Source organism: Saimiri boliviensis, chromosome 15 (genome assembly GCF_048565385.1).
Source record: "Saimiri boliviensis isolate mSaiBol1 chromosome 15, mSaiBol1.pri, whole genome shotgun sequence".
In the NCBI taxonomy this organism is placed as follows: domain Eukaryota; kingdom Metazoa; phylum Chordata; class Mammalia; order Primates; family Cebidae; genus Saimiri; species Saimiri boliviensis.
The window spans coordinates 88,272,262-88,297,094 of NC_133463.1; the positions used below are offsets into that span (position 1 = coordinate 88,272,262).

The 24,833-nt window shown below is 41.6% G+C and overlaps 1 protein-coding gene across 4 annotated transcripts in view; it reads right to left on the bottom strand.

Annotated features, from left to right (window-relative positions):
• Positions 1-24,833, bottom strand: part of TRAPPC9 (trafficking protein particle complex subunit 9) — a 722,918-nt gene that overhangs the window by 655,412 nt on the left and 42,673 nt on the right. For 3 of the 4 annotated variants that reach the window (XM_074387191.1, XM_074387190.1, XM_074387187.1), the window contains exons 5-6: positions 18,874-18,900; positions 1,021-1,142 (exon numbers count right to left, since the gene is read on the bottom strand). In XM_074387191.1, the coding sequence (XP_074243292.1) occupies positions 1,021-1,142; positions 18,874-18,900 (149 nt within the window). The remainder of the gene's footprint in view (positions 1-1,020; positions 1,143-18,873; positions 18,901-24,833) is intronic. The other variant, XM_074387189.1, reaches the window with a different exon arrangement.

The following is a 24,833-nucleotide window of genomic DNA, read 5'->3' on the forward strand; positions in this document are numbered from 1 at the left end:
CAAGAATGTTTGCCAAAGCATTTTTTTTTTTCTAATTCACAGTGAAAAAGTGAGAAACCCTAAGTATCCATCCGCAAGAGAATAATTAAGTAAACTAAGGCAAGCTGTGAAATCTGGAAGAGCAGGCATTTCATCTCGTTCTAGGTGGTGGTTAGGAGCATGTCTCACAAAATGCCTTGATGAACACATGACTACATCCACATTTTAGAAAACCTTTCCACACTATCTGAAAGAAGCAAGCAGTTCTGGAGGTGAGAGTACATCCATGGTCTATGATATAACATAGTATGATCCCATTTTCGTAAATAAGATGTGCATGGGTTTGCGTTCATGTGTGCATACGTGCATGCATGTGTGTGTGTCCGTGTGTGTGTGTGTCTCATAGGCATAGATAAAGGTCATGAAGGCTATGGACTGAGTTGTTGATAATCAATAAACCAAGTTGTTAGTGAGGGTAGAGGAGGCCTGTCAGTCTTTTGTACAACTTTTCTTTTTCAGTATTTTAGTAAGTACATTTGGAATTCGAAATTGTTTTCAATCCAAACTAAAAAGAAGAGTGCATCCACAAGACGGAAACTTCTACAGGTCACTGAACATTATGCCACGGAAGATTTCAATAGCACAGAGAAACGCATACTATGCCAAACGGGAAACATGGGTCACCACACAGTAGCTCCATTTCTTAAAATATAAATAATATACACTGATTAAAGGACCAGAAAATAGATATACAATATTAATATCATTATCTGTGAATCCTGGGGCCACGGTAGCCTTTTTTCTCCATTTTCCAAATTTATTATACTAAACCTACACAGTTTTGAATAAGTAACAGAAAACATTTTAGGCATATAGTAGCGTGCATTAGCGAGTAAGACATGAATACTTACAGAAACAAATAATTAAGAGATAGTGCATCATTACACAATGTAAAATGGGAACTTCTGATTAAAAAAACACAACTTCTGATTAAAAAAAACACAACTTCTGATTAAAAAATTTACAAATCAATAAAATTACCTTGCTGTAATAGGAAATAGCCTCTTTATACTTGTCAATTATGTCTTCGGGACTAAGGCAGTTCTTAGCACGTCCGATCTCAGTGCTGGTGTCGGGATTGATGCCATTGGTGGTGAGGGCACCTGCAAACCGAGAGGAAGAAAAGAAATAATCTTTTGCTTTTTCTCTATTATTTCTTTGTTAGTTTAAAGAAGGGCATGAATCAGATAAAACTTAAATGTGCCCTACTGAAATTTAAATAATGAGTGTTTAGTCTTCACTGCTTATATGCCTCCTATAATAGCCTCACTATCAAAGCATTGTATTAAATGTTAATTAACTCAGAATAAGTTTTCCTCTCTGTTGTAATTTTTTATTGAAGAACAAGAAATGCATTACATAAAAGTAACATATTTACAGTAACTAGCTCAATTGTCTTGAAGCAATGGTGAAGTCAGCGCACATTCTCTCAAAGCTTGAAGCTCCTCACGTTAGCAAGGGACCACCCTACATCCTCAAAGGAGATCAACTACGCAAAAGCATTTTCTGAACCATACAGCATTAAAAAAAAAAAAACTTATAAATGATAGTATGCTTCCTATGTGTATCATTTTCTATTTCTGACCAACTCCTATCAATTAGCAGAACTATCTGATTTCCAGGCCACCAAACCCACATGGGCAAGCACTTTGGAGAAACTTCCATTTAAAAAATATAACCAACTACACGGAGAACTCTGGCAGAAAAAAAAATAAAGATAAAATATTCACTGACTTCACAGAACACTAAAAAAAATATTCTCCAAAATCTCAATAGCAGGAAAAGCTTGACTTCTCCGAAACCACTTGGTTAGCTTACAGAGAGTAAGCATCTCCCACAAATCCTGCTTCGCGTGAGCCACTGGGAAGCTCAGGGATGAGCCTGCCACCCATCTCTATAACCTCGCAAGGCCAGGGACACGCATCTCACACTCCTCACTGCCCTCACAGGCTCACTTCTCACCCTTGTTTTCTAACCTCGGTCCAGTTTTTTCATCTGCGTATTGTCTGTTCTCTAATTCTATAAGCTGCCTCAAATGCTTTTTGGAGCAAGACAGAAGAATAAACAGGTAAGTGGAGAGATGGATGGACAAATGGGCAGAGAACTCTAAGAAAAGGGGAACAAAGCATTTCATGTGCAAAATCCTCTTCTAGTAAGAGAAGAAAGAACTGGAACAGAACTGTGAAGAGGCAGGTGGTTTAGGACTTTGTTTCCTGCTGATTTTGTGAAAATCACAGCAAGAGACAAGAGGGAAGAACTATAAATAATAATAGAAAAGGGCAAACTTGGAAAAATATATCTCAAATATGCACTTTTTAAAGAATAGATCCAAATCAGCAAGACCTGGTGACATAAACTGTGCATAGTCAAGAGAATTGAGAATTCCATCCCCCAGGCACCAGGCATCTCTCGGAGCGGTGAGCATTGACACGGGTTGTTATAATGCCATCGGGGCAAAAGCGACATTTTTTCACACTTAGCGGAACGCAGGACCTACATCAGGAATGTCCACATGTGTCATCATCTCCAGCAACTCTATGAGAGCATACTTAGTGTACCCCATCTCTGCAGGTGAGGAGCCAAGATCTAGAGAGGTTCAATCTCCTTACTAGCTCTCATAATTACGGAGCTGGTGACTCAAAGCAGAAGCCATCTTGGGCCTGTGTTCTTAACCACAGAAGTGGTGTGCTTTATGTGCTTTTCACGCTTATATTTGTTTCTAGTATAAGTTAATATTTAATAAATGGCAAGAAGTCTTGATTTATTTCATTAGCACTAATGAATTGTCTTTACATTGTTCAGTTTTACTCTTTTTTTTCCCTTGGAGAAATGGTTGGTGGGGGTTAGAATGAGGTGGGTTTTTCATTCTTTGTATGGTATCTCATTTCTTCTCTGAGAAGTAAATGATCGAAGCATTAGAGGGAAATCCCATGCCATGGAGAAGAAACAAGTGCTCCCTCCATCTTTTAAAGAAAGGGCATCTCCAGTCACAAGGGCTAATTTGATAAACTTAATTTTTTTTTTTTTTTTTTTTTGAGACCAAGTCTTGCTCTGTTGCCTAGCCTGGAGTGCAGTGGTGTAGTCTTGGCTCACTACAATCCCCACCTCCTGATTTCAAGCAATTCTCCTGCTTCATCCTCCCAAGTAGCTGGGATTACAGGCACCCACCACCACACCCTGCTAATTTTTGTGGTTTTTTTAGTAGAAATGGGGTTTCACCATGTTGGCCAAGCTGGTCTTGAACTCCTGACCTCAAGTGATCCACCCACCTCAGCCTCCCAAAGTGCTGGAATTACAGGTGTGAGCCACCACACGCAGCCATTAAACTAAATTTCAATATAAAGGCTAGAGGAAAAATTTCTATGTGGAGCAACCAAGAACAATATAAACCATAGGAAAATAACAAGAGCACAGCTGCCAAGAGAGCTTAGTGGGTCAGACCAATTTAATTTTATTCAACAAAAGAGTAACAAGCTCTAAAAACACTAGTAAGCCATAGATTTTATCTTCCTAGGCATCTGTAGAGCCGTGACAGTCCATATGAGATGTCATCATGAACTAGTGAACCAGAGCCGTCAAGACACACAGCCTGCAGATTACAGGCAGAAAATCAATGCCACAGGAGGCTGAAACCTAGACAGGAGGAGACACAAAGAAAGGGCATGGAGAAGTCACAGGGACGGGGAGGCTGAAAAAGGCACCACCACAAAGGTTCTCAAGTATCAACCCAACAACGGTTTCATCATCCACTGAAGAGGTATGTAGTGAGCTGCTGCCATGCACAAGGCTGTACACAAGGCACACAACTGGAAACCCAGACATACAGATAAGAAAAAGCAAAAAAAAAAAAAAAAAAGAAGGAAGAAGGCAGAGATGGATGATGCCAAAGAGAGAAAGCCAAACCTGTCTCTCCTACAGAGAAGAACAAACAGGGCTTGGGTACACCAAGAACCAATGTGGCAATAACTTCAGCCACGGCTAACAGGCTAGCACCAGCCTGGGTCACAAACACCTGCCATCCAACTGCAGAACAAAAACCCTGCTACGTGGGCACCATGGACTCCATCCTGCAGAGGAATGGCAGGAAGACAGGGCGTCCACAGGCTGCAGTGTGGGACCAAGTCCTCCGGCATCAGGACATGGAGCCTGGAATCACTGGGACCAAGACAGACTGTTTAATAATGGTCCTGGGACACCTGGGTGGCCACCTGGGGAAAAAAAGACAAAATAAAACCCACATCTCACAGGAGACACAAGAGGAAACTCCAAAAGCATCTAAGATCTGAACAGAAAACAGAAAACCATAAAAGAAGTTCAAAAAACACAGGTAAATTCCTCTAAAACCTGGACAATGGAAAATGCTCTCTATCATACAAACCTAAATGCAATAAAAGATTAATATATTCAATTACATTAAAATGCAGCAAGATTACTATAAACAAAGCCAAAACGTAAATGATAATGTGATTTAAAACTATATGCAATGCATATCACAAAGAGCTAATATTCTACATATATCAAGGTCATAAAAATTAAAAGAGAAAAAAATAACTGAAAATCCAACAGAAAAAAAAAAATGACCAAAAGATTTGGACTGACAATCCAGAAAAGAAAAACAAAACCAAAAAAAATGACCCTTAAACATTTAAAAAGATGTTCAACTTCTTTAATGGTAAGAGATGCCGTTTTTCACATATCTAGTTGCAAAAATTTAAAAGCCTGACAACACACTGTGTTGGTGAATCTATGGAAGAAATGCTTGCATGCACTGCTGCTGTGAATGCAAACAATGAAACCTTTACGAAGACGACTCTGGCAAAATCTAGTAGCACTACATGTATGTTTCCTTTTTGACCCAGTAATTCCACTTCTAGAGGTTTACACTCAAGATACACCTTCAACAGTACAAATACACTCCTACGCAATGTCATTTGCTGATGTATTATCTGTAACTACCAAACACTGGAAACAAACATCCATATGTTGAAGCCTGGTAACATAAAACACAGTACCTGCACACTTAGTTTACCACAGCTGAGAAAATGAATGAAGAAAATCTTCATAAGCTGATACGGACTGATCTCCAGGATACATTAGCAAGCGAAACAAAACATCAAACAACAAGTACAGGCCAGGCGCGGTGGCTCAAGCCTGTAATCCCAGCACTTTGGGAGGCCGAGACGGGTGGATCACGAGGTCAAGAGATCAAGACCATCCTGGCCAACATGGTGAAACCACATCTCTACTAAAAATACAAAATTAGCCAGGCATGGTGGTGCGTGTACCTGTAGTCCCAGTTACTCAGGAGGCTTAGGCATGAGAATTGCTTCCATCTGGGAGGCGAAGACTGAGGTGAGCCAAGATTGCACCATTGCACTCCAGCCTGGGCAATAGAGCAAGACTCTATCTAAAAAAAAAAAAAAAAAAAAAAAAAAGCCGGGCGCGGTGGCTCAAGCCTGTAATCCCAGCACTTTGGGAGGCCGAGGCGGGTGGATCACGAGGTCGAGAGATCGAGACCATCCTGGTCAACATGGTGAAACCCCGTGTCTATTAAAAATACAAAAAATTAGCTGGGCATGGTGGCGCGTGCCTGTAATCCCAGCTACTCAGGAGGCTGAGGCAGAAGAATTGCCTGAACCCAGGAGGCGGAGGTTGCGGTGAGCCGAGATCACGCCATTGCACTCCAGCCTGGGTAACAAGAGTGAAACTCCGTCTCAAAAAAAATAAAAAATAAAAAATAAAAAAAAAATAAGTAAAAAATAAATAAAATTATATAGATTTTGAAATTTAAAACAGTAACTCAGAGAACTGTAAAAATTTTTAAAAAAAATTTTTAATCAACAAAAATGGGGAAACCCACTAACGACACATAAACATAAATAATTACATTTCAAATAATGTAATCACACTGACAGAGAGCTTTAAAGAACAAATCCAAGTTAACCTCTGACTGCAGCACCTGTGTATTTATCCTCAGTCTCATGACCAAAAGAACTACAACCAGTCCTTGAACTCACGTAGGGGTTTGTGTTTACAGTAATATTGGTTACATGTTGTAGGACTAACAAAACAAGTAACTATATTGATGTCCTTGGGAGTCATGTTTCTCCCTGGTGTACAAGGAAAATGTGAAAGTGAAACAGGGAGAGAACAGCAAGAACCCTGGGATTTGGGTCTGTAATTGGAGAGAAGTTAGTATGAAGTTTACATAACAGTAGAACTTCTCAAAGGGCCTAGAATCAATAAACCTCAGTAGCAATGAGCGTGTTTAGTGGCCAGACCTTGGTTTCTAAATACCACTCTCCAGCAAAAGAAACTAAAATTCCTTAGAGAAATGTCCGATTCCTGAGCTGGGACAGGGAAAGTGCAAAACAAACCTAAAATATCTTTTTTTTTTTTTTTTTTTTTGAGATGGTGTCTCCCTCTTGTCACCCAGGGTGGGGTGCAATGGCACAATCTTGGCTCACTGCAACCTCCATGTCCCAGGTTCAAGCGATTCTTCTACCTCAGCCTCCCAAGTAGCTGGGATTACAGGCACCCACCACCCACACTCGGCTAATTTTTGTATTTTTAGTAAAGACAGGGTTTTGCCATGTTTGTCAGGTGGGTCTTGTACTCCTGACCTCAGGTATCTGCCTTCCTCAGACCCTAAAGTGCTGGGATTCCACGCGCCCGCCACCACGCTCAGCTAATTTTTGTATTTTTAGTAAAGACAAGGTTAGGTCGGTCTTGAACTCTTAACTTCAAGTGATCTTCCTGCCTCAGAATCCTAAAATGCTGGGATTACAGGTGTGAGCCACCATGCCCAGCCTGTATCTAAAATATCTTGAGCCTGAAAGTAAACAGGTATTCAATAACTGATTGAGGAACATGTCACAAGGTTACAAGAGTCAGCCTGAAGAGATGCATTGGCCAAATGTAGCCAATGAGCTATGAAATAAAGAAAAACAGCAATGGATTAGAATCCACTGAAAAAACAATGATCCATAAGTCCATAATGATAATAGATGAATGGATGGAAGGAAAGAAGGAGAAAAAAAGTAAAAAAAAAAAAAAAAAAGCGGCCGGGCGCGGTGGCTCAAGCCTGTAATCCCAGCACTTTGGGAGGCCGAGGCGGGTGGATCACGAGGTCAAGAGATCGAGACCATCCTGGTCAACACAGTGAAACCCCGTCTCTACTAAAAATACAAAAAATTAGCTGGGCATGGTGGCGCGTGCCTGTAATCCCAGCTCCTCAGGAGGCCGAGACAGGAGAATTGCCTGAGCCCAGGAGGCGGAGGTTGCGGTGAGCCGAGATCGCGCCATTGCACTCCAGCCTGGGTAACAAGAGCGAAACTCTGTCTCAAAAAAAAAAAAAAAAAAAAAAAAAGCTCCTCCTTATGGTAAAACGCTAATAAACATGTAAGGAAAGGAGGAGGAAAAAAAAGTAAAAAAAAAAAAAGCTCCTCCTTATGGTAAAACGCTAATAATAAACATGTAAGGAATGATGAGGCTCATCATTCTTTATTGTTTCTAGAATAAAGAAATGGTGAATTTCTTTATTCTAGAAAATTACCATATGGCAGCATCACAGTAATAACTGACTCAGGTGAGATTCTTCACCGAATGCCAGAACCAGTAAGTGAAAGTGTGATGACAAACAAGATGTACACATGGTCTCAAAGTATTTCCCACAAATTACTTACTGTTTACATAGAGAAAAACAGTAACGTTTCAGTGGAAAACTTGATCAGACTCCACTTTAACCAATTATCAAAGTTATCCTCACCCGTAATGTGACAAATGAACCCCATGTGCCTCTGATTTAACACACAATGAATTGCTTATTTCACCTCTCCCTCCGCCCTGCCAAAATGCAAAATCTCATAATCATAAAGCAACTTCAGGCAAATGCAAAGTGAGAACATTCTGCAAAATAAATGGCCTGTATTCTTCAGAAACATCAATTATCATGAAAAACGAAGACGGGCCGAGATGATACTAAGTGCCATGGACACTCAGTGCTGCACGTGATCCGGGATGCACTCTTGCATCAGGAAATACAACTGCTGTACTGGAACAGCTGGTGGAATGCAAAAAGGTCTGGAGGGTAGATAAAGGTACTGAATGCATCACCGCTAAATTCCCTGATTTTCATCACTGTAGTGTTTATGTGAACAACCTTGTCCTCAGGAAATACACACTGATGTATTCAGGATGGGCATCAGGTCTGCAACTCACTGGGAAATCGCTCAAAAAAAATCTGTATACTCACAGAGATCAAATAATAAAGCAAATGATACAATTGACAAATATGGATGAAGAGTATATCAGAGTCCTCTTTACCACTCTCTTATAAAATTTGCAAGTTTTAAATTATTTCAAAATCAACAGCTTGAAAAAGTAGAACTATGGTAAACTCATTAAGCTACAAAACAATTCTATTATATTAAAAACAGGATGCATTTTGTAAAGACAAGAGCACTAAAACATATACAATTGGGAATATAAATGAAATGAAAATAGAGAAGATGAATTATAAATGAAGATCATAGGCCGTGATCCATTGGTTTTTGTGACTGGGAAATAAATAATAATAAATATCATAGGCATGAGCAGAATGAGTCATTTCTTCACTTACACACTCATAACACCTACTAGGTGCCTCTTCTGTGCCAGGTGCTGAGCTGGGCACAGGAAATACATTGCCACAGCAGTGTGTGCAGTAATTAAAAAGTCACCACCCGGGTTGCACATAGTAGCTCATGCCTGTAATCCCAGCACTTTGGGATGCCGAGGCAGGTAGTTCACCAGAGGTCAGCAGTTCGAGACCAGCCTGACCACCATGGTGAAACCCATCTCTACTAAAAATACAAAAATTAGCCAGGCATGGTGGCACATGCCAGTAATCCCAGCTATTCAAGAGACTGAGGCAGGAGAATTGCTTGAATCTGGGAGGCAGAGGTTGCAATGAGCTGAGATCACACATTGCACTCCAGCCTGGGCAACATGAGCAAGACACTGTCTCAAAAAAATAATAATAAATAAAGTCACCATCCAGACACTATGATTAAAGGAACATAAGCATACAGCCAGCCTTTGGCTTTACTGACAGCTGCCAGACACCTACTGAAGAACCAATTCTGCAGGAAGATCTGATATTTTTTCTTCCCTAAGGATATAAAAATTCTGAAATAAGACTGGAGATACATCATCAAAAAATTAAAGGAAAACTGACCTGGGAAGAAATATGAAGAAGTTGTGGTTTTTAAGCAAGCTAAAAGAAGACAAAGGAAGTATAACCAAAAGAAATTCTACAGTAGAAATTTTAAAAAAGAAGGAGGAGGAGGCGAGGAGCAGTGGCTTACCCCTAAAATGCCAGCACTCTGGGAGGCTCAGACAGGAAAATCACTTGAGCCCAGGAGTTCGAGACCAGTGTAGGCAACATAGTGAGATCCTGACTCTACAAAATATCTAAAAATTAACCAGGCATTGTGATATGGCCCTGTAGTCCCAGCTACTTGAAAGGCTGAGGTGGGATGATTGCTTGAGTCTGGCAGGTTGAGACTGCAGTGAGCCATGATCATCCCACTGCACTCCAGCCTGGGTGACAGAGACAGACCCTGTCTCTAAATAAATAAATAAATAACTGAAATCACGAAATGTGTTCTCCAGTCACAACAAAATTGTTTTTTTAACAGAATTATTTTAGAAATCAACAACAGAAGGAAATTTTGGAAATTCACATCTACTTGGAAATTAAATAGTACACACCTAAATAACCAATAGGTCAAAGAAGGAATCACAAGAGAAATTAGAAAGTCCTTTTTTTTTTTTTTGAGATGGAGTTTCGCTCTTGTTACCCAGGCTGGAGTGCAATGGTGCGATCTCGGCTCATCGCAACCTCCGCCTCCTGGGTTCAGGCAATTCTCCTGCCTCAGCCTCCTGAGTAGCTGGGATTACAGACATGTGTCACCACACCCAGTTAATTTTGAATTTTTGTATTTTTTGTAGAGATGGGGTTTTACCATGTTGGCCAGGCTGGTCTCGAACTCCTGACCTCAAATGATCTGCCTGCCTTGGTCTCCCAAAGTGCTGGGATTACAGGCGTGAGCCACCATGCTGAGCCTAGAAATTAGAAAATACTTTGATTAACTGGGCATGGTATCATGTGCCTATAGTCTCAGCTACTTGGGAGGCGGAAGCAAACGGAAGGAAATAAAGGTTAGAGAGCAGAAATAAATGAAATGGAGAATTGAAAACCAATAGAGAAAAGTCAACAAAACCGAAAGTTTAGTCTTAAAATGACCACAAAATTATGCACTAGCCAAGAAGAAAGAAGAATCAAATTACTAAAATCAGAGCTGAAAGAACAGACATTACTACCAACCTTACAGAAATAAGTTGCGAGACAATATTATGAACAATCATATGCCAATGGATTATATATATATATATATATATATATATATATATGTAGATACAGACATAGATGATACAGATATAGATATAGATATATCTAGATGAGATGGGCAAATTCCCAGAAAGACACAAACTACTAAACCCAACTCAAGAAGAACTAGAAAATCTAAATAGACCCATAACAAGTGATTAAGTCAATAATCAAAAAATCTCCCAGAAAGAAAAGCTGGGTACAACTGGCTTCAAAGGTGAATGCTACCAAACATTTAGGGACAAATTAACACCAATTCTTCATAAATTCTTCCAGAAAACATAAAAGCAAGGAACACTAACTGATTCATTATATGAGGCTAATGTTGCCCTGACACCAAAACCAGAAAAAGACATCAAAAGAAAACTACAGACCAGTAGTGCTTATGAATATAGATGCAAGGCAAGGGGCAGTGGCTCATGCCTGTAATCCCAGCACTCTGGGAGACAAAGGCGGGTAGATCACCTGAGATCAGGAGTTCAAGACCAGCCTGGCCAACATGGTGAAACCTTCTCTCTACTAAAAATAGAAACATTAGCTGAGTCTGGTGGCCCATTCCTGCAGTCCCAGCTACTTAGGGGGCTGAAGCAGAAGAATCGCTTGAACCTGGGAGGTGGAGGTTGCAGTGAGCCAAGATCACATAACTGCACTCCAGCCTGGGCGACAGAGGGAGATGCCATCTCAAATATACACACACACACACACACACACACACACACACACACACACACACACAAATGCAAATATCCTCAATAAAATTACTAGCACACTGCATTCAGCATGATATAAAAAGGCTTATACAACATGATCAAGTGGGATTCAGCTCAGGAATCTAAGGTTAGTTTAATGTCTGAAAACGAGTAGAATAAAAGACAAAACCACAGGATCATCTCAATAGACACAAAGAAAGCACTTGATAAATTCCTCACCCTTTTGTGATGATACTCAACAAACTCGGCATAGAAGGGAATGTTCTCAATCTGATAAAGGGCAACTGTGAAAAACCCATAGCTACCATCATGCTTTATATTAAAAGACTCCCCCTACAATCAAGGATAAGACAAGTCATCCAAATTAGAAAGGAAGAAAAACTCTCTCTCTTTTCAGATGACATGATCTTCCTTACAGAAAATCCTAAAAAACCCACTAAAAAATTATTAGAGATAAGAAATGAGTTCAGCAAATTTGAAGGATATAAAACCAATACACAAAAAATTGTGGTTCCATACACTTGCAATGAATCATGTGAAAATGAAATTAAGAAAACAATTCTGTTTACAATAGCATGAAAAAGAATAAAGTACTTAGTAGTATATTTAACCAAAAAAAACTATAAAATAATTATTCTGAAAACTCAAAGCACTGTCAACAAAAAATTAAAGAAGGTAAACGTTGAAAAGACATCCCATGTCCATGAACTAGAAGATGTAATCTTCTTAAAATGGCAGTACTCTCCAAACTGATCAACAGATTGATTCAACATAATCTCTATCAAAATTCCATCTAAATTATTTGTAGAAAATGACTCTCTGATCCTAAAATTCATATGGAAATTCAAGGGATCCAGAATAACCAAAACTATCTTGAGAAGAAAAGAACAAATTTAGAGGACTTACACTTCCCAATTTCAAAATTTACTACAACTTACCTGGGGTTGGGGAGGTATGGGTAACTTTTTAATTTGTTTATTTTCTTTATCTTTATTTTCTAAATTCTCTATAATGAAGATGACTTTTACAATATGAAAAAATATGGTTTTGTTTTTATATTTTTTTCTTTCCAAGTTTTATTTTATGTTCAAGGGTACATGTGCACGTTTGTTACACGTACAAGCTATTTTTTTAAACATGCACACCTACTCCTTGAAAATAATGTATAAAGAGGTAAACAAATATCTAGAGAAAAATAACTTATAAATAAGAGTACATTTAAATTTTTCACAAATTGAAAACTTAAAAGCAAAAACACAGCAAGTTCCTGGGGAAATTTATATAACATATAAAAACAAATTCATTTTCAAAAGTTCTAATTGACTAATGAAAACCCAACAAACAAAGGGAAAATCATTTGATAGGCAACTTTAAATACATGGAAAGGCAAAGGTCTAGAAATTACAGCTCCAGCCAGGTACAGTGGCTCCTGCCTAAATTCCTAGTGCTGTGGGAGTTTGAGGCAAGAGGCTCACTTAAGGCCGGAGTTCAAGAAATCACAGCTCCTATAATTCAGATACTAACTTGGTATGATGAAAGAAAAGCTCTACCTAGGAGACAGTGGAATTCTGTGCATAAGACAGGACAAACTCAGTCTAAAGTGTACTAGCCACAGTGATTTTTTTTTTTTTTTTGAGACGGGGTCTCACTCTGTCACCCAGACTAGAGTACAGGGACGCAATCTTGACTCACTGCAACTTCCACCTATCAGACTCAAGTGACTCTCCTGCCTCAGCGCACACCACCGAACCCAGCTAATTTTTGTATTTTTAGTAGAGACTGGGTTTCACCATGTTGGCCAGGCTGTTCTCGAACTCCTGACCTCAAATGATCCACCCGCCTCAGCCTCCCAAAGTGCTGGGATTACATGCATCAGCCACCCCACCCAGCCGATTTTTTAAACAGAATTTTGAAGTTAGAATATTGTTGAAAAGCTGCCAAATGCTCTGAAAGACAGAAATATATGCATACACACACACATATATATAAAGTCTACCCCGAGCCGCACATAAATGCTAGCTTATTTTTGTTTACTCGTGGACACTAATTACTTTAACGGAGGCAGAACATTTTAATTATGACAGGTAACGATATTACACAACTTGCCAAATCTAGTTAGTCAATTTATTCTGTTGTGTAACCTATATAATACATCTATAATAAATCTAAAAGCAGTGAAAATGCCTTTGTATGTTTTCTGGAAGTCTTTTCAAAATTCCAGGCCTTGTAATCCCAGCACTTTGGGAGGCCGAGGCGGGTAGATCATGAGGTCAAGAGATGGAGACCATCCTGGTCAACGTGGTGAAACCCCATCTCTACTAAAAATACAAAAAATTAAATGGGCATGGTGGCACATGCCTGTAATCCCAGCTACTCAGGAGGCTGAGGCAGGAGAATTGCCTGAACCCAGGAGGCGGAGGTTGCGGTGAGCCGAGATCGCGCCATTGCACTCCAGCCTGGGTAACAAGAGCGAAACTTCGTCTCAGAAAAAAAGAAAGAAAGAAAGAAAGAGTTCCAAAATTCCAGGCTTTTTTAATACATCTGAGAGATATTTCTATGATTTGTCCCTTGTGAAACTAACAACAGATACTGTTGTAAGAACTGTGTCATTGTACACAGCGACTGAAGAGCACCATGCTCCAGCTAATCCGCTGGACAATGAGGCACTGTGCCAGACACTGCATGAGTGAAGGACAGGGAAAAAAAGAAGACAATGACCTTATTCTGGAAGGGCTTACAATCTGTGTCAACGCTGGGGATTGCCTCCTTTAGCTAATGACATGGAATCAATCAAATACAGTCTCTGAACTTTCTGTAATCATGACGCTACTGTTATTTAGTGTGATGTCCAGAAGGGGATTAAATGACTTTGTTATGTCAACTAGCAACGATCATCACTGCAGAGTAAGCAATGCAGACATTAGCTGATAGCAATAATTCCACCTACATCAGACCAAAAATAAACCTATGCTCAACTCTGCGAGGTGAATGAAAAGATGAGGTCCCTCATGACCAAAAAGAATGGTCAAGAAATCAAATGAGCAAAGAATTTCCAATAAATGATTCCCTATGGAAAGCAATAGAGTGTGGCGGTTAAGAGGATAAATCCTGGCTCCAAACTTGGGGTCTGAATGCCCACATCACCACTTACTAGCTATGACCCTTAGCGGGTCAGTGAACCTTCCTGCACCTCAGTTTACCTATCTATAGACTAGGGATGACAACAGTGCCTGTCTCCCAGAATCATGCAGACTCAGTTGCTTTAGGTGGAAAGTTTATATAGAGTACCTTAAGTTGTAGATATGACATTAAAAGCACAGCAACAAAGAAAACCATAAACTGGATTTCATCCACATTTAAAACTGGTATGCTTCTAAGGACACCATCATCAAGAAAATAAAAAGATAACACACAGAATGAAAGACAAATTTTGGTAATCGTGTACCAGATAAAAGACCATTATAGAGAATGAATTAAAAAACTGTTACTGGCAGGGTGCAGTGGCTCATACCTGTAATCCCAGCACCTGGGGAGGCCGAGGTAGGCAGATCACCTGAGGTCAGGAGTTCGAGACCAGCCTGGCCAACATGGTGAAACCCCATCTCTACTGAAAATACGAAAAAATTAGTCAGGCACGGTGGCAGGCACCTGCAGTACCATCTACTTGGGAGGTTGAGGCAGGAGAATCACTTAAACCAAGGAGGCAGCGATTGCAGTGAGCCAAGACCGCACCATTGCACTCCAGCCTGGGCAACGAGAACGAAACTCCATCTCAAATAAATAAATTAATTAATTAATTAATTAATAAAACATATGTCTACACAAATGCTTATAACATCATTATTCATAATAGCCAAAAGGTACAAACGATACAAATGTCCATCAACTGATGGAACGGGAAAACATGTGGCCCATATATGCAACGGAATACTATTCTGCAAGAAGAAAAAGCAATGCATACTGACACAATGCAGTACAGATGAACCTCGAAACATTACAGTAAGTGAAAGAGGCCAGTCACAAAAGACAACAAACCACTATATGAATGATGCCATTTACATGAAATGTCCAGAATAGGCAAATAATAGAGAAAGAAAGTAGCTTAGCAGCTTCTTGGAGCTAAGGGAAGGATGGAGGCAATGGAGAGCGACCGCTTCCTCTCGGGGTTATAAGAATGTCCTAAAACTGATTGTGGTGAGGGTGACTCTGAAAATACACTACAAATGACTGCATTTTACCATTTAAATAGGTACATTGTATTAAAACTAGTTTGGTTGTTTTTTTAAAAAGCACCTTAGAACAGTGTCTCGCACATAATAAGTACAAATTGTTCATTTTTATTACAGGAAGAAGAAACTCTCCTAAACGTGAAAATGGAGAAAGCAACTACATATCAACTCAAATTATCCAAAAGATCATTGTATGTAAAGTAGTTGCTGAACTTAGGTGAAATGTTTGGAAATAGGGGAAAAAGGAGAGAGAGAGAGAGAGAGAGAGAGAGAGAGAGAGAGAGAGAGACCGAGACCAGAAACAGTGGCTGATGCTTGTAATCACTTTGGGAGGCAAAGGCAGGAGGATTGCTTGAGGCCAAGGCCAGCCTTGTCAACACAGAGAGACCTCATCTTTATTTAAAAATTTGGCCAGGTGTGGTGGCTCACGCCTGTAATCATAGCGCTTCAGGACGCTGAGGAGCGAGGATCATGAGGTCAAGACATCAAGACCATCTTGGCCAATATGGTGAAACCCCCATCTCTACTAAAAATACAAAAAAGTAGCTGGGTATGGTGGTGTGCGCCTGTAATCACAGCTACTCGGGAAGCTGAAGTAGGAGAATCACTTGAACCAGGAGGTGGAGGTTGCAGTGAGCCAAGATCACGCCACTGCACTCCAGCCTGGTGACAGCAAGACTCTGCCTCAAAAAGAAAATAATATTAATTTAAAAATTAGCTGGGCATGGTGGCACACACCTGTAGTCCCAGCTACTCCAGAGGCTGAGGTGTGAGGATTGCTTGAGTCCAGGAGTTGAAGGGTGCAGTGAGCTAGAATCATGCCTGTGAATAGCCACTGCACTCTAGCCTCTGCAGCAAAGTAAAACCCTGTCTTTAAAAAAAAAGAGAGAGAAAGAAAGAAAGGAAAGAAATAACAAGAAAAAAAGAGTTTTAAGAAGCATTCCATTTTAAAACTGCAGATAAAGAACACAAAGGCGAAACTGCTAGAAATGTGGGGAGGGGAAGCTTAGTTCTTGGGATGAGAGATGGAGGAGCCCTGAAGACCGTGAAATTCTTCTTCTGGTTTCAGAAACAGTGGTGGGGAAAGCAGGTAGGAAAATAATTCTCAAACAGCTTGCTTCAAACATTATGTCCATTTAAAACTCAAAAATAAAGTGAAAGTGATGCAATTCTGTGATAGCTTCATGTGAATGGGCTTTCCAGGAGCTGAACAATTTTATAACCCCTGAGAGGGTATTAGCTATTCGGACAGAGTGGCTGTGGAGAATCAAATTGCACTGCTCCTAGGAGCTGGGAAGATTCCCTGCCAGCACAGTCACAGCTAACACATTTGCAAGGGTTTAGAAAGGACCAGCACTTGAAAGACAGATACGATTTCAGTTGGCAAGTCAGTCCTGTGGCAAAAGTCCCGGCTAGCAGAGGCCAGAAGGCATTAGCAGGAACTGGGGTGGCCTGAAGGCAGGAACCAGAATGTGGGGCCGGGAGGCACCTCATTGTCTTCACTCCCTCTCCCATGGGTAAAGAGAAGTCAGGTCCACATGTCTCTCATTTGGAACCATGACAGAGGATGTGCTCACACACCAAACACTGGTTTCTGGGTCCTTCTCGGTGGTTTTCACCTCTACAGCAGGATCTGGATGCACCCTCGAGTAACAAAGCCCCACAGAAGCTCCTCACTTTCCTCCCTGCACTCTACACTCAGTTTCATCCCCACACAACCGTACCTTGAAAGCTTCAGAAATCTTTTAAAAATGCCTTATCTCAACAAATGACTGATTTTTCTTATAGCTCTAAGCTACTTCTTTCTACATAGTGTATACATCTAATTCTCCTACAACTAATGTGATTGACACACTGGAATTCAGTTTTTGTTTTGTTTTAAGACGAAGTCTTGCTCTTGTCACCCAGGCTAGAGTGCAATGACGCAACCTCGGCTCACTGCAACGTCTGTCTCCCGGGTTCAAATGATTCTCCTGCTTCAGCCTCCCAGGTAGCTGGGATTACAGGCACCTGCCACCATGACTGGCTAATTTTTGTATTTTTTTAGTAGAGATGGAGTTTCACCGTGTTGGTCAGACTGGTCTTGAACTCCTGACCTTGTGATCCGCCCACCTCGGCCTCTCAAAGTGCCGGGATTACAGGTGTGAGCCACTGTGCCTGACTTGGAATTCAGTATTTTATAGCAGGCATCATCAGCCAGGCTGGGGCTCAGCAACTTTTATCAATCAAACACCAGTACATTCAACAACTATTTAATTTGTCATCAGTGTTGGCGGGGCTTTCAGCTCCTTGGTGGCATAAGGCATTGCCCCAATGTCTTCTCATCAGCAACTCGGGTCTCCTGAAAACAAACCAAGCATCTGTTGTCCCTTCTCTTGTTGTTGTTGTTGTTGTTGGTTTGTTTGTTTTTTGTTTTTTAAAGACGGGGTTTCACCATGTTGGTCGGGCTGATCTTAAACTCCTGACCTCAGGTGATCCACCCACCTTGGCCTCCAAAGTGCTTGGATTACAGGCGTGAGCCACCGCGCCCGGCATCTGTTGTCCTTTCTCTACACATTCAACAAACCCCATCAGGAAACTTAGCCACTGGCCTAAAGAAAAGAGTGGATGCAAACGTTAAAACCAACGTCTGGGGCCAGGCATGGTGGCTCACACCTGTAATCCAAGCACTTTGGAGGCCAAGGCGGGCAGATCACCTGAGGTTGGGAGTTCAAGACCAGCCTGAACAACATGGTGAAACCGCGTCTTTTAAAAACAAAAACAAAAACAAAAAAACGTCTGCAAACCTGAGGCTGCTTCGTTTCGGAGCCAAGAGGAGACGACAGCAAATGTGTTATCACAGAGCCTGTGTGAGCACAGCCGTCTGAGCTCCATTCTAGGCTGATTTCATTTTGTATTATTTACCCTGTCACTGTTTCTCCCTAAGTCAGAAAATAACAGAGGTCATCATGAAACAATTAGGCCCTGTAATAAAAGAGATTTTTGCCATATTAATTACAGGAGATATTAGGAGGGGAAAGAAAAACCTGCCTCTGTAGAAAATACAAGATTTCCTTCCCTGCGAAGAACACACAGCCGAAACGCAGTAGAGAATTCAAACTCACTTGGAAGGGAGGGGCACAAACCACAGATCACAGCAAAGTCATGATTACAAAGGAACTCAAAATTAACGGGACAAACATGCTCAGTGCATTCACAGAATTAAAGGCACAATTCTCAGATCGTTCACTTAGCCATGCGAGAGGAAGAAGCGTCCTCTCCAACAGACAACATAAAGCAACGGGGTGCCCATCAAGCAAGGACCAAACAATCATCAGGCTTTTAACAGTTCTGATTTAGAGTGACTTAAATCAGAATGTTCCAAAGATCATCATCCAGAAATTTTAACCATTCATTCACATCACCATGAAACAAGCACTTAAAAAAAAATAACCAAAAGAAACTAAACACATAGATGATGTACCTGGATCAATGAGAACTTCCTGTGCCCCTGGAAGAAAGAACAGATGATGGTATTTTATTTGGAAAACAAAACTGCTTTTAAAAATAACTACTAAAACACATTTCATAATTCAAATAGCCTTCACAACAATCTGAGAAACTCGTAACTGATCAGAAAAGCAATTCCAAGAAACAGTATGTTACAAGTTTAGTGCCTTTTTGCTTCAGACAGAAAGAGAAAAGAAAAGCTACTATTACTCATACCCTGAACAAATTGTTTTGTTTTGTTTTGTTTTTGTTCTTTTTTTTGAGACGGAGTTTCGCTCTTGTTACCCAGGCTGGAGTGCAATGGCGCGATCTCGGCTCACCGCAACCTCCACCTCCTGGGTTCAGGCAATTCTCCTGCCTCAGCCTCCTCAGTAGCTGGGACTACAGGCACGCGCCACCATGCCCAGCTAATTTTTTTTTTTATTTTTTTGTATTTTTAGTAGAGACGGGGTTTCACCATGTTGACCAGGATGGTCTCGATCTCTTGACCTTGTGATCCACCCACCTCAGCCTCCCAAAGTGCTAGGATTACAGGCTTGAGCCACCGCGCCCGGCTCTGAACAAATTGTTAAGTGCCTCCTCACCTCTCTCCCTTCCCACTTTCTATGTTCATGCTCCCACCTCTTTTTTTTTTGAGAGGAATCTTGCTCTGTTGCCCAGCTTGGAGTGCAGTGGCTTGATCAGCTGGATGTACCCTCCGCCTCCGGGTTGCAGCAATTCTTCTGCCTCAGCCTCCTGAGTAGCTGGGATTACAGGCATGTGCCACCATGCCCAGCTGATTTTTTTTTTTTTTAAAGTAGAGACAAGGTTTCACCATGTTGGCCAGGCTGTTCTTAAACTCCTGACCTCAGGCAATCCTCCCACCTCAGCCTCCCAAAGTGCTGGGATTACAGGGGTTAACCACCGTGCCCAGCCTCCCAGCTCTTCTTAAACAAGTATGAGAATTCCTTATTTCCACAAATAAGCTAAGTGACAAAGGATTATTATTTGTGCAAATGTATATCAGCAACCTAGAATGGAGGAGAAGAGGTGCCAAAAGCTCTATGGAATTTTTCACAACCCCCCTAAAATATTAATACCTCTCTCTCTCTCCTTTTCTCTCTCTCTCTCTCTCTCTCTCTCACACACACACACACACACACACACGAACACACACAATTACTGGACACTTCAAGTTAAAGATTTCCAACTTTCAGAAGGCAGCTTTGTAGGTAGTTTAAAATACAAAACCATTTTCATTATTACAAAGAAAATTTGAAGGCCTTGATCGTCTGCTAAACTATAGAAATAACTGTGTTATCCAATTAAACTTCTCTATAGAATGCAATTTCCCATCATGGCAAAACACACCCAAGAGGTACTGGTTCCAAGAGTCATGTTTATCATTAGCTATTTTCATTTCTAAACATGTTAAGAAGATTCAAAAAGATGTGTCTCAATAATATATTCTTATGGAAATAGCACATTTATTCAATTGTCTACACAGAGGCGAGGCCCCATGATTACGGTGCTATTTAAGAGCTATTTTGTATATACCCATCTCTGTTTGTAAATGCAGCCTAAAAATCACTGCAATCTTGAAGCCACCATTAAAATAAAAAACAGGTGTTTTTCACTGAGTAACACCTTTATGCCAAGCACGATGCTTGACAAATATCATGTATGACCTTCAGAGCAACCCTAAAAAATAAACAGATATTAACCCTCACTGTATATGGCGAGACTGAAACCCAGAGGAGACAAGGGAAGCCCGCCATCACACACGCCGTGACACCAGGTCCCAGGTCTGCACTGAGCAGACACGACGCTGCACAGAACCCTGAGGAAGTCTGGATTTCCAGATAATCCTACAAACACTTTGTTTTCTGAAGAACCTGGTCAAATATATTATACTTCACCATGTCCTTTAAATAGGGGATATGAATGAAACTTCTGATGCCTCTGAGTCATTGTCACAATCATCAGTCATTTGATTATTAGTATCATCAGCCTCTAGTGGACTGATGTCACATTAACCAAACTCATAAGAGACTGATGTAGGAAAACTAGAGGTTTAACTACTAATGGGATAGGAGACACAAAATTATCAGACCAAAATATCAGGCAGGATTCAACAATCAGCGCCTTTTCTCTTCAAGGCCAAATCACAGGCGGGAGGTAAGCAGAAGGCAACTCCATACGTCTCATTCGGGACCCTTACAGAGGATGCCCTAACACACCAAATGCTGGTTTCCAGGCCCTTTCCTAGTGGTTCTCACCTCTACAGCATTATCCTAACACCTGAATAGCAAAGCCTCACACAGTCACAGCCTGTAAAATGAAGGGAGGGGGCCAGTGCTTCCGTTTGTTCCTGTTCTAAGATTAGCTTCTGTGAGCCTCTGTCTTTTTTTATATTGAGGGGCATTAAAGTGTTCAGAATGGGTACTGAATGCCACTCCCTTCCCTGAAGCAGAATTCAGTAGTTCTAGTTTGTAGAAATACAAATCAAGTTCATCTAGAAAACCCCACTTTCTCTGAGCAGGAGTTTTCTAGATGAATCTGATGGACTAAAGTTCTGTTACAAGAAGAGACCCGCTGCCTACACAAATGATTAATGCACACCGCAGTGCACACTCTGTGGTCAGTGGCCAGGACACAACTGCCACTGCTGCATCACGCCCTGTGTCCCACCCTTTCCATGCTGGCCAAACCCTGACTGATGTATAGATGTACACATGGAACTACAGATATGCTGGCACCTCTAAACACCTGAAGCCAATCTACCGGGGCTCAGCCAGACTGCTTGACACTCAGCCAGGGTGTCTTGTTTTCTTCTGTTTTGTTGGAGACGGAGTCTTGCTTTGTCACCCAGTCTAAGTGCAGTGGTACCATCTCAGCTCACTGCAACCTCCACTTCCCGGGTTCAAGCAGTTCTTCTGCCTCAGCCTCCCAAGTAGCTGGGACTACAAGTGCCCACTACCACGCCCGGCTAATTTCTTTTTTTTTTTTTTTTTTTTTTTTGTATTTTTAGCAGAGATAGGGTTTCACCATATTAGCCAGGCTGGTCTCAAAGTCCTGACCTCGTAATCTGCCCACCTTGGCCTCCCAAAGTGCTGGGATTACAGGCACGAGCCACCACACCTGGCCTAATAGCCCCATAACCTTGATCAAGTTCCTTAACCTCTCAATGCCTCAGTTTCCACATCTGTAACCTACCTTATCTGGTTGTTGTGAAAATTAAAGGGTTAAACTGGTTTATGTAAAATGTGTGTAGAGGCAGAGGCAGATGGATCACTTGAGGTCAAGAGTTTGAGACCAGCCTGGCCAACACAGTGAAACCTCATCTCTACTAAAAATATAAAAATTAGCTGGGCATGGTGGTACACACCTGTAACCCCAGCTACTCAGGAGGCTGAGACATGAGAATCATCTGAACCCAGGAGGCAGCGGTTGCAGTGAGCCGAGATCTCACCATTGCACTCCAGCCTGGGTGACAGAGCAACTCCATCTCCAAAAAATAAAAATAAGGGCCAAGCACAGTGGCTCATGCCTGTAATCCCAGCACTTTGGGAGGCTGAGGCCAGTGGATCATGATATCAGGAGATTGAGACCATCCTGGCCAACATGGTGAAATCACATCTCTACTGAAAATACCGAAAAACAAAAAAAGTAGCCGGGCATGGTGGCACGTGCCTGTTGTCCCATCTACTCAGGAGGCTGAGGCAGGGGAATCACTTGAACCAGGAGGCAAAGGTTGCAGCGAGCAGAGATCACATCACTGCACTTCAGCCTGGCAACAGAGTGAGACTCTGTCTCAAAAATAAATGCATAAATAAATAAATAATAAAAATAAAAATAAATATGTGTAGCACATTTTAAGTATTCAACAAATGTTATCAGCCTGGTATGGTGGGTCATGCCTGTAATTCCAGCTCTTTGGGGGGCCAAGGTGGGCAGATCATTTGAGGTCAGGATGATCTCAAACACCTGAGAATAGCCTGGGCAACATGGTGAAACCCTGTCTCTACTAAAAATACAAAAAACTAGCAGGGCATGGTGGCAGACTCCTATAATCCAAGCTACTTGGGAGGCTGAAGCGTGAGAATCACTTGAACCTGGGAGGCGGAGGTTGCAGTGAGCCGAGATCGTGCCACTACACTCCAGCCTGGGTGACAGAGTGAGACTTTTTCCTCCTGTCCAAAAAAATGAAAATGTTATCTATGACAGTGATTTTACAAGTCTCCCTTCTAATCATCCTTTGTACTTCCTTGCTAGTCTAAATCGCAAAGGCTATCCTTATTTCTCTGCTAACGAGAGAGAAACTGTTACCCTGACCTGTTTAAACTGAGCGGAAAGGGAGCACTTGCTCCCGATCCTCTGGTTTCCATAATAAAAGCTTTGCCCTAAGCAAGGCACACCTCTTGCCTACCCCATTCCTCCCCCACCCAAGTGAGGTGAGTTGTGAGATGAGTGAGTTTGGAACACAAGCTGAGCACGTGAACTCCTCTTTCACTCTTGGGTGCTACCCTCGACAAGTGTACAGGACTCTGTGCTCTGCCATGCCTATGTCTGACAGGGGGAAGTCCCTCATAGGAAGGTCTGCTGTGGCCCGCAGCCACTAGATCTTGGATACAGTAGTAGGATGCCCATTTTTATTCATCCTTCAAGTTGATGGAAAATCTGGGGTTGTTTTTTGTTTTCTTGAGACAAGGTCTTGATCTGTCGCCCAGGCTGGAGTGCAGTGGTGAGATCTCAGCTCACTGCAACCTCTGCCTCCTGGGCTCAAGTGATCCTCCCACCTCAGCCTCTTGAGCAGCTGGGACTATAGGCATGCGCCACCATACCTGGCTAATTTTTTGTGTTTTTTGTAGAGACAGGATTTCACCATGTTGCCCAGGCTGGTCTCAAACACCTGGGCTCAAGCGATCCACCAGCTGTGGCCTCCCAAAGTGCTAGGATTACAGGTGTGACCCACCTTGCCCGGCAGAGAATGTGGTTTCATCACTAATAAGGATGACATTTTGATTCTCTACCTGCTTACTCTTGTCTCAACTCTTAATAGGTTGTTGAAGACAGCAGGAGTGTTGGGCCAGGCTCAGTGGCTCACACCTGTAATCCCAACACTTTGGGAGGCTGAGGCGGGTGGATCACAAGGTCAGGAGTTCAAGACCAGCCTGGCCAACATGATTGAACTCCGTCTCTACTAAAAATACAAAAATTTGCTGGGTGTGGTGGTAGGCACATGTAATCCCAGCTACTCGGGAGGTTGAGGCAAGAGAATTGCTTGAACCCAGGAGGTAGAGGTTGCAGTGAGCCGAGATCACACCACTGCACACCAGTCTGGGTAATACAGCAAGACTCAGTCTCAAAAAAAAAAAAAGAAAGAAAACAGGAGTGTTATTATTGGGACCCTTTAAGCCCCAACATTTATTATTCCACAATAACTCTGTGGCTTGGGTAGGGTCAAGATGCCTGTATAACAGCCATGTCTCTAATCCTGCAGCTAAATTACTAAGAACTATTGACTCCTCAAATATTTCCTTCATTTCCTAATTGAGTCTTTCTTCACGAAAACATTTTTCTTATTCCAATGCCTTAGTAATTTTCAAACGCTATAAAATGACTTCATATAAAGCAATAGCTAACAGTCATGAGATATTTTATGAGATGACACCATGCTAAATATTTTGCACATATTCTCTCTAATTCTCACAATTCTACAAAGCAGAAAGTAGCAGCCCCTACTCATAGATGTGGGGAGGAAAGGGGCACCTGAGAAAGAACTGTGGCACCTGCGTTCAAACACGAGCCAGCTGAACTAGGCTTTTCCATGATACCACAATACCACCCACTAGCAAACAGGCAAAAGCAGTTCCCATACTCAGGGAGTTCAAGACTCTTTTCAGCTTTAAGGTGCTCCAGATGGCTTCTATCACTTTTATAAATCATGGCTGA